Consider the following 9,843-nt stretch of genomic DNA (forward strand, 5'->3'; position numbering starts at 1 on the left):
CAAAAATTACTCATTGTTTATCTGAAACTCAAATTTAACCAACTATCCTGTATTTCACCTGGCAACCTGGCATTGCGGGGCCCCTTCCTGGTCTTCCTGGTCAGGGGTTTCCAAGTCTCTGCGCCGGTTTGGATCTGGTAACTAGGCAACAGGCGATGAATCTCTCCTATAAGAACTTATATTGGGTTTCTGCCCATGAAATCTGGAATTTTCTGCCTAAAGTCAAGCAGCATCTTGTAAGCATCCCATCCATTTCATGCTTAGAGATCCCATAATCACTACGGTAGATCCCTGCTGTTTACCCCTCCAGCCCTGTGGCTCTTTGGGATAATCGTACCCACCTTGTCTCTACTGCTCATTAAGCAGCACTGTCCTGCCTCTCCCACCCTGGATCCCACTCTTCCCACCGAGATCCAAACCTAGATGACAACATGGTTTCCCTAGCATGGGCCCCTTCCTGGTTAGAAATGGAGGTTATTGCCACTGTGCTGAGCACTTTCCCTGCATTACCTTCCACTCCGACATCACAACAAGGTAATAGTTAACCATCAGCTTCCTCCCAGAGGCTCAGAGTGGTAAGCAATGTGCCCCAAGTCACATATATCCACGAGTACCATGGTGGATATAGGATTTGAAGCCTTCCTGGCTGACTTCAGATCCCAGGCTCCTAAACGGTCTCCTAATGAGATATACCAGGTCCTGAAGCAGAGGTAAGGACAGACAGACGTCCTGATAGCCAGGAGGGTTTGGATGTCCCTTCACCCACTCAATTTGGAGGAAAGTTCAGGGTGCATGTGTAGGACTGGCTACGAGTGAGAATAACACTCAAGGCTCAGGCGGTCCCATTCATCGATCGAGGCGTCCTTGCTGAAAATTCGGGATTCAGTGTGTTAGCACAAGTACCCACAAGCGAAGTTAACGCTCGGTTAGATGGGCTGATCAGAGGCTAGGCTTAAAAGGAAGACTACAGCTAACGAGGCTCTAATGCTGGGACTTCCCTGGGATGTTAGGAAGGAGTCCAAAGGCTCAAGCAGCTCAGCCGTCCACTAACTGCACTGCCCAGGGAGTTCCGGCAGACACATTCCTTGTCAGGTTCTCTGGTGGCTTCGCTAGAGATCAGAGATGGCCACGGGTATGCTGTAACTCCGTGATTCTCAAACTTGGGTGCACAGCAGAATCACCGGCAGGCTTGTTAGAACACGGTCTGCCACACCCGTGATGATTTAAGTAATCACGCTGCCAACAGATGCTTTTATGATGCTTCCAAAATGTATGAGCAACCCAGTCCCAGAATCCCATGTGGAAGGACCATTTCCAGGAACCGGTTCTGGTCCTGGGTCCAAACCTATGCCAGTCAGGGTCCTAGTAAGGAACAGGTTACACTTAAATTTGAATGACCTGGGAATGGACCGATAAAGAGGCCATTTAGCAAGATGCGGGCTGAGTGTCACCACAGAGCCAAAGCAGTGTTTTAGTACCCTGAGGCTAGAAACAGTGGGGGGGGGGGACTGCCCCTAGAACCAAGGACCAAAGTTCAGGCAATGCCCCCCAGGAGAGAAATGAAAGCCATTGGATGAAGGCTGATTCCAAGCTGATGCCCAGGAGAGGCAGCAAAGAGAACAGCTCCTCACCTTACTCTTCCCTCTCTCCCACACCCCGAGGGGCTCCCTAGTGCCCAAGCCCAGGCTGGACCCAAAAGACCTGCAGTCCCACTGGGATGTAATCCACACAGGTCGGCTTCCTGGGCCAGAGAAGAGGATGGACAAGAATGGAATGTGTGTTCGGAGGGAAAGTCTTCCTTTCTCATGTCGTTCTTACCAAGTGTTTGTGTCAAAGTTACGTAAGACTCGTAACATGTGTTGGAGTGCACACTCTTTCGATTTTCTCGGGAACAAATTGTGTAAGACTGGAATTATTAGTTTTTGGAATGCTTGAAGGAACTAGCTATTAAAGCCTTTGGAGCTAGAGGATGTTTTATGGGAGGATTTTCAATGACTGATTCCATTTTTCAGTAGTTTTAGAATTACTCTTTTTTTTTTCCATTTTTCTTTGGCAGTCTGGTAAGTTATATTTTTTTAGGAAACCGTCGATTTCATCTAAATTAAATTTATTGGCCTAAGGGTCTGATTTTCCTTCTGGCGCATAGGGGCTCTGTGGTGACACCTTCTTCCTTCGTCCTGCTGTGGCGACCTGTGCTTTTTGCCTTTTTCCATGGTCAGTCTCTGGAAAGCATTGTCCTAGCTCTTTATTCCCGTGCTTTTACCCTCACTGGACTTGTTTTGTTAGAGGGGGAAAGGCCCTCTAGACTAGAAAGCCAAGGGGAAAGGATTCCATGCAGGTGCAGAATGTAAGCAGAGTCTGGGAGCCAGGAGGAAGCATGGGAAAGGACCACTCAGGCCAAGTGGTTTGCCAGGTGGTCTCCTGCAGTCCAAGGCCTTTCCCCCTCCCACTGGGGCCATGGGGGACCCCCTCACCAAGCTCCAGCTCAGCTACATGTTCCTGACAGGGGGAGATCAGGAGGCAGGCACAGAAGCAAGAGCCCGCTCTGCTCTACCCTGCAATTCCCTTCCCGGCAACAGCTCTAGAAACCCCATGGTCCTTCCAGAAAACAAGCAGCCTGGACACATCAGTGGGCTTCACACCATATCCCCTTGGGCCTGAGTGGCAGAAGGGGACACTAAGCCCTTGTCCCTAGAATTTGGCTTTGATTCACCTCAGGTATGAGACCTCCACATAAAACCGCTTGGAGAAAGTCTTCTGCGCTCAAGACAGTGGGGGAGGCCGTGGTGATCGTATGTAAACAGAGCAGCTTTCTCTTCTGGCACCATCACTCACTTCCCACAAGGCTCTGGGCTAGTGACTTCGGATCCCCGCGCCTCAGCTTTTTCACTCACAAATGGGCATGAGGGTAACGGGTTGCACCCAGTCCGGACTGAACACATCACCCGTGGAAAACCCTCACACCACGCTCTCTCTCCGGTTGTGTGGAAAGCAAGGCCACAGAACGACTCCTTGGATCACACCCGTGGAGACTGGTGGCCCATCTGTGCACCTGCTTCCGCTCTGTGGCCTGGGCAGCGGGAAGGAAACAGGGCCTACCCGGCTGCAGCCCACAGCTTCCTTCTTAAAATTCCTGGAAAACTCGGGTAACCAACCTCCAGCTCAGCACATTCAGGAGCACCCTGCATCTTAACTACACCATGACCCTGCCCAGGCAGACATCCCTCAGGGAGCTCCTACCCTCTCTGCTCCCTATAAAAAGCATGTAGAGCCTCCCGTGCTGCAAAGAGGCTGAGACCGGCCCAGACACTCCTAGCTCTCGTTCCCTGCTTCCCGCCGACATGAAGGTCTCTGCTACGCTTCTCGGCCTGCTGCTCACAGCCACCGCCTTCAGTCCCCAGGTGCATGCCCAGCCAGGTAAGCCCCTCTCTCCCTCTTTCCCGTCCTCTCACGTTCTTTTTGTTTTCTTCTCCTTCTAACAAGCCCAAAGCTGAAATGCCCCACTTCTGAGCCTATCCGAGCAGTGGGAGTTGTCAGAGCTTCACGTGAATGTCTAGTTTTAAAGATGGGAAGCCGAAGGCCAAGTTGAGGGCAGGAGAGGCCCCACCCACCCACCTCCAGCCTTACAGAGCCAGAGGGAAACCTAAGCTGCTCACTCCAAACCCAGGGCCTTTTCTCTGAGCCTAGCTGAGCTTCCCAAACTCTGTACCTAGAGCACTAGGGCTAGGACCTGTCCCACCGGCCTGCCCGGGTCAGCAACGATGCGTTGCTACGACATTCCTGCTCTCCCCCTGTCTCAGGGCTCCGGGCAGGCACGATGGACCTGAGGTGGATAAGATCCATGTCGACCCCTTTCCCTTCCTTTCCTTTCTTCCCTTCCCTTCCCTGTCCTCTCCTCTCCTTTTCTTTCCTTTCCCTATAGGCGCTTCCTGCTGCATTCAAGCTGATAAAAAACTAGCTTTTTCTCTGTGACCTTATTTCTAGACGCACTCAGCTCCCTATTCACTTGCTGTTTCACATTTAACAATAAGAAGATCCCCCTGCGGAAGCTGGAGAGCTATCGAATCACCAGCAGTCACTGTCCCCGGGAGGCTGTCATGTAAGTAGAAAGACCCTGCTCACTCCCTCCCTGACCGCACCCCACCCCATGCCCATGCCCCCTGATCTGAAGTTCCACCCCAGAAGACAGACCTATTAGGGATCTCGTACCCAGGGGTAAGATTTTACCAAACCATGATTGCATCATAAATGAGCCCAGAGAGGATGGGCTCCCAGTCTCCACGTTGCTTTGGCCGAGGCCAGGCCGGCTTCTCCAGGGCCTCCGAGAAAAGTGATTACTTCCAGGATCCCCTTCTTTCCACACCGCGGCTTCCTCCTGTCCCTGGGAGGATCCCTTCCCTGCAGCGGGTGGACCAGATGGGCTCAAGAGTGAGTGAGGCATCTCTTGGGCAAAATCCTCATTTCCACCTAACTGTGAAGCCCTCCTTTGTCCACAGCTTCAGCACAAAACTGGCCAAGGCTATCTGTGCTGACCCAAAGGAGAAGTGGGTCCAGGATTATGTGAAACATCTCAATCAAAAATCTCTTGCCCTGAGGACTTGAACTCTTCCAGTCACACTAAGACCCAGCCAAGTATGAGAAACAAACAACTGTTTTTCCTCCTCCAGACTCCCCAGCTAGACCCTGGACTAATTTTACTATAGTTTCGAATAGGGTGCTTTCTGTTTTGTGACGCAAAAAAAAATGTATTATGCCTTAAGCAATATTTAATGTTATTTGAATCGTTGCTGGTTTGGGGTTTACTTTGAATATTGGGTTTTGTTTTTTTTTAAGTAAGGCCTTGAGCCGGTTGCTTCCTGTCCTAAGCCCCGGTTCCTTCCCTTGTAAGCTGCAGGCAGTGTGGCTGACTCCCGCCCAATTCCCCAGCCATCGCGTGTACCTACAAATCACGGAGATGAAGGGCTACTGCCATCTGGGGCGGGGAGGGCCTTGGGAATGTGAGGTTCAGCTAAATTTGTTAGTACTGAAAGGAGAATGCCATTCCAAGGATTGTTTACTTTTTGCAGAAAATACATGGTGTTTAAAATCTCTTGTAGTGGTGTTTTCTTGGGGGGGGGGGGGGGGGTAGCTTCCAACCAGTAGGGGGCGCTCCAAGGCGGGGTAGCCGGTGGCTGGCAGAGGGAGCTGGAGGAACAGGCTGTGGGACGGACCTTTTCGGTGGTTGGTGGCTGACCTGGGCTCATTTGACTGCTGCAGAGGACCCAACCCAGCCGCCTCGCATGTTCTAGAACAATGACTCCAGCCCCTAACATCAGCTTCTAACTGGTCTCTGCCACCGTGCCTCCCCGCTCCAAGCGGTCCTTGAAGTGATCCAGGCGCCACAAGCACCTGACCTCCAGGGGGAAAGTGAGATGACCTGGTCCTAGTTAGCATCCACCCAGGAGGATGCCAGGGCACGGTCATAACAGAGATTCTTCTAGAAAAGGCCCAGGATGGAAAGGCAGGAAAGAGGGCCTGGAGGGAATATGCCGTATGGTCAGAGTTTGGCTTCCAGAACAGAAAAGGTAGAGTCCTTTAGAGAGGAAACTGGAGGTGTGGTTGTAGAGGAATTGGAGCAGCAAGGTGCGGAGTTTAGAGTCCGTCCTGAGACCGTCGGAGGGTGGAGGGCAGCGGCAGGCCAGGCAGAGTGGTCTGGGGCCACGGGCAGGATGGATTTAGCTAGGGGGAGCTGAGCACAGCTCACTGCTCCACAGTGGTCCCAGCGAGAGGGAAGAGGAGGAAGCAGGGCGGTCGTAGGGCGGCGCAGAAGGCAGGAGGCAGCTGAAGAACAGACCAGACCTGTGACACATGCAATGCTGGGAAAAGGAGAGACGCCTCTCCCAGCACGGTACACGGCAACTTCTCCCACTGAAGCCACCGAGCTGGTCTTCCAAAGGGGGCCAATCCTGAGATTCTGGGCAATCAGCAAATCACATCCCCCCCCCCTTGCTGTTCTCCCTAGGGGCGCGTCGGAGTTTTTGGTTACCCCTTCATGAGGGTGGGGTCTCTGCTTCCCAGATGTTGGCAAACGGTTCTCCGGCTCTCCCCCAGACTGCCTCCCTCCTGCATGTGAGCTGGGCTGGCATTTCTGTAAGACCTAGGATCCACTCAGGCCTGGACAAGAGGAGGTCCGCTAAACAACTTTGCAGGATCTGCCTGATTGACAGACTGTCCCCACCCCACCCCCGTACCCCTGATGCTGTGTCAGGCCATCACTGGGCAACTTGGGAAACAGGAGAGCTTTCCGGCCCCAGAGACAGGAGTCCTCGGCTCTAACACCAGATCTGACTGGCTCTGTATCCTCAGGCCCGTCTTTGTCCCTCGCCAACTGTCAGGTACCTCATCTATGAAATAGGGCCAGCAACATCTTACAGATGGTTGACCTCACAAGGTCCCCTCCAGCTACACCAGCTGTGGTTTCTGGAACCCCAGCCCTGAGTTCCCACTTTCTGCTTCACCGTGCCCTCTGCTGCTGTCAGGAGAAGCCAAGAATCTTTATCATGGCCCTGACCAAGCGTTCATCCCCACCCAGCCCCCAAAAGACAAAGCCAGTCAGCTGAGACGTGTAAGCCATTTATTGGTTCTTGGGGACAAGAAGTCAGGTTTTTTTGGCATCAGTACCAACATATCTCCCATCCCCCTGTGGCCACCAGCCCCTTGGCCCCAGCTTCTCACTGCCAGTCAAGTTTATACCCTGAAATCCCTGTGGAATCCAAGAAGCCCAGGGAAGCAGGGATTGAAGATTCTGGCATTTAAATATATAAAGTGCAACAACATAGCTTATCAGGACTGAGCAGACCCTCTGTGACCCGGCAAAGCTGGGCAGAAGGACCGGGGTGGGGTGGGGGGCTGGGGAGACAGGGGAAGTCACGCCATCTTCAGAGTCCAGGGTGGAAAGAAACCCTCTCACGTTCACTTCACCCGGCACGGTTTCGCAGTTTTTAAATGACGCTTAACCCATGCGGCTGAGTCTGAGACACACGTCTCTCGGCCACCCTTCAGCTTGATTCTGTGGGCAAAGAACAAAGGGGGAGCTGGGTCACATGATTTGCCCCTGGGCTGCCACACACATTCCCATCCTCCCTGCCGCCCCCCCCCCCGAGGATGCCCCCAAGCTGCTTGCTCTGGGCCTGTAAAATAAAGGCACTGCAGGAGACCTGGGGGGCGCATGGGAGGGATAGGCTGGGAGGAACACCCAAGCTTCAGGGAGAGTTTATTAAATTGAGTTTCTCCCTTTTCTGGAGAGTGTGATTCATTGTATTTGGGTAGGGTAAAGGCTGCAGACACTCAGGATTAGCTAGTATGGAAATTTCACTCCTAGAATATCTCTGAGGGCCCTCGATCCATCTTTTCATGTGTCTATGTCCATCTGGAACCCTCACTCGTTGCTTTAGATTCATTGTGAGTGTGCGTGTGTGTGTGTGTGTGTGTGTGTATTTATTTTCTGACCTGCCCACCCCTTTAACTTGGCGGCTGTCCAACCAAACTATAGACCAATTCTAACTTTAATTATCTGGGTGACCGCAGACCAATCTATTTCCCTGAACTTCGGTGTTCATGATTATGTAAAAGGGTGCCCCCCTGAAGGCTAGCCAAGGTAATACACATGAATGCTTTATAGATACCCAACAGCAGGGGTAAGCCACCTCCATCTAACTTTGTAATGACCCCGTGACGCAGCTCTCATCTCTACTCCACTTCACAGATAAGGAGTGTAGAGGAGTACCCAGATAATGAGGTGTTGAAGAATCACCTGCCCAGGGTCACCCAAGACTCGGGGTTGGCAAATCTGGAAGCAGAAACTAATTGTGACCCCCTCGTTTTTCCACTGCACAGTAATTCCTAGACCCTTTAAGCCATTTCTTCTTCTGGGCATAAAATATTAAGACATAATACTCAGTTCCTTGGGGTTCCGAGAAACACAAGTCACTGCAGGAGCATGGGGCAGGGGAGACGGTGGGTATCTTTCCCGGCACCTGCTACGAAGCGCGGCGCTCTCCCTAGCGCCCATGCTGGGCTCTGCACCCAGATTTTGGCGGCTTGTCTCCAGGTTTAGAACTCACTCACAACCTGGCGGAACAGCGCCATCTAGCGTCTGCCTTTCTAATTCCAGGAGGGTTGGTTGCTCTCTGGAGCGGGGAGTCAGGCTGACCCGGTAGGAGCACTCACATTAGACCCTTGTGGAAGCAGGTAGAGCTGGTGGGTTTGTAACACTGGATTATATGCTGGGGAATCCTTTTCTCCGCAAAGACGAAGCAACAGTTGGAGGATGACACATGCACTGGAAGAGAAGCAGAAAAATGGTTTGCATCTGTTTTTTAACATGGACTTCATTCCTCTCATCCCAGTGGTTTAAAAAAAAAAAAATCCCTTTCAGGGACAGACCCAGGCTTGGGGACCACACCCAGTCCAGTGGCTGTGTCATCCATCACCTAGTTCTGTATGTAGGCAGAGGGTCGGAACACAGGTTCAGATCCCGGCTCCCCACAAACCAGTTGTGTGGTCTTCAACAGGATGAGCCCTCGCCTGGGCCCCAGACTTCCCGTCTGTCAAATAAGACTCTTTAAACTGATTTCTAAAGGTACTTCCAGTTCTGTCGTCCCACCATGAGTGCACAGTTCTGGCCCGATATTTGGGTTCGAGAGCTCTGGACTCCACACTCTGCGGTGCCCAGTGAGTGTGGTGCATGCAGGGGCAACTGTGGTCCATGGCTTTGGGGCCAGATTAGGAACTGCTCAAGGAGTTCCAACTGATGGAAGGACAAGGAAACAGCTTCCAGGAACTAAGAGGCTTCCTACCCTCTCTAGAATGGTCTCTACCCAGGCCTGTAGCTCTGTCTGGGTCTCCCACCCCCACTGTGCGGGTTTGCACTCTCTCCCCCACACCCCACCCCCAAGAGACTCGAATTCCAATCCTGATTCCTTCCTCCTAGTTTTATTGTTTGCACAATGTCTTACATGTGCCTGGAATTAGGTCCGTCTTCTCTCGAGAGCCTTGAGGTCCAGCATTATCAGTCCCATTTTACCAACAAGGAATGCCCAGTTGGAGAGGTAGTCACTGGCCCAACACTTGCCCGACAGTGATGAGCACACTGTTCCAGTCCCAGTCCTGACATGAGACTCTCCTTGTTACATGCCACCAGGTAGAGGCAAGACCCAGTCCTTCCTGTGCACCTCAGGCCTCCCAGTTTGTCCTAAAGGGCCTCAGAGTTCCCTGGACAAGGCAGGGCCTCCTTTTGCTAAAGCCAGCAGCTCAGAGGTTATGCTCACCAGACACCTGCTCCCACCGGCCTCTGTCCCCACCCCATCCACATTCTCCATTCGCCCTCTTTAGGAGAAATTCTTCCCGGAGGAGGAGAGACAAAGGCACTGAGTTCAAGGCGACCCCTGCTCGCAAGCCCAGAGTGCCTGCCTGGGTGTCTGTCCCCACCCCCCACGCTCCCACCCTCAGGAGGAGCAAAGTGACTCCATCCACACTCACTGCTCCTGCCGTCCGCATCCCGAAGCCACAACCCAGCCAGCAGCAGGCACGCCAGGGCCATGGTGACCAGCTTCATCCTGCAGAGTGTGGGTCAGACCTCTTTGCAGTGGTCCCGATGTGTCTAGTGAAGCTAATACCGATCCCGTAGGGCCTGGAGCTTTTATTAGAAGACCTGAGTGGGGTTTCCCAGGCCCTGGTGCAGAGGTGGGGAAGTCACAGGGAGGAGAGATACTTACTCACGCCCAGTGACCACACGGAACACTCCTTCCCCCACCTTTCCTGGGTGGTGTGAGAGAGATGGGGAAACTTCTCCGAGTGCGGGAG

The 9,843-nt window shown here is 52.8% G+C and overlaps 2 protein-coding genes across 3 annotated transcripts; one reads left to right on the forward strand and one right to left on the reverse strand.

Annotated features, from left to right (window-relative positions):
- Positions 1-3,125: 3,125 nt before the first annotated feature.
- On the forward strand, positions 3,126-4,732 carry LOC116858449 (C-C motif chemokine 13-like). Its single transcript, XM_032843247.1, is given in 3 exon segments — positions 3,126-3,417; positions 3,985-4,099; positions 4,497-4,732. Coding segments are annotated over 3 exon segments (438 nt in total). The 5' UTR covers positions 3,126-3,200; the 3' UTR covers positions 4,603-4,732.
- A 2,160-nt stretch (positions 4,733-6,892) lies between these two features.
- On the reverse strand, positions 6,893-9,633 carry CCL1 (C-C motif chemokine ligand 1). Of its 2 annotated transcripts, XM_032843309.1 has the most exons (3): positions 9,520-9,633; positions 8,209-8,320; positions 6,893-7,048 (listed from the first exon to the last, which is right to left on the reverse strand). In XM_032843309.1, the coding sequence occupies exons 1-3, from the start codon at positions 9,593-9,595 to the stop codon at positions 6,952-6,954; spliced, it is 285 nt and encodes a 94-aa protein (XP_032699200.1). In that variant the 5' UTR covers positions 9,596-9,633; the 3' UTR covers positions 6,893-6,951. The 2 variants fall into 2 exon arrangements, 1 of the variants encoding a protein (XP_032699200.1); XR_004380928.1 differs by lacking the exons at positions 6,893-7,048; positions 9,520-9,633 and adding an exon at positions 9,484-9,504 and having other exon boundaries at positions 8,242-8,320.
- Positions 9,634-9,843: the final 210 nt, after the last annotated feature.

Source organism: Lontra canadensis, unplaced genomic scaffold (assembly GCF_010015895.1).
Source record: "Lontra canadensis isolate GAN:19392208 unplaced genomic scaffold, GSC_riverotter_1.0 scaffold137, whole genome shotgun sequence".
NCBI lineage: Eukaryota > Metazoa > Chordata > Mammalia > Carnivora > Mustelidae > Lontra > Lontra canadensis.

What these genes read in the sequence shown, in the direction of transcription:
- CCL1 (XM_032843309.1), bottom strand. Translation starts at nt 9,595, where the DNA reads ATGAAGCTGGTCACCATGGCCCTGGCGTGCCTGCTGCTGGCTGGGTTG. An exon ending in GGATGCGGACGGCAGGAGCA is followed by an intron (nt 8,321 to 9,519) that starts GTGAGTGTGGAT and finishes CTTCTCTTCCAG; the next exon opens with TGCATGTGTCATCCTCCAAC. An exon ending in TGCTTCCACAAGGGTCTAAT is followed by an intron (nt 7,049 to 8,208) that starts GTGAGTGCTCCT and finishes CTTTGCCCACAG; the next exon opens with AATCAAGCTGAAGGGTGGCC.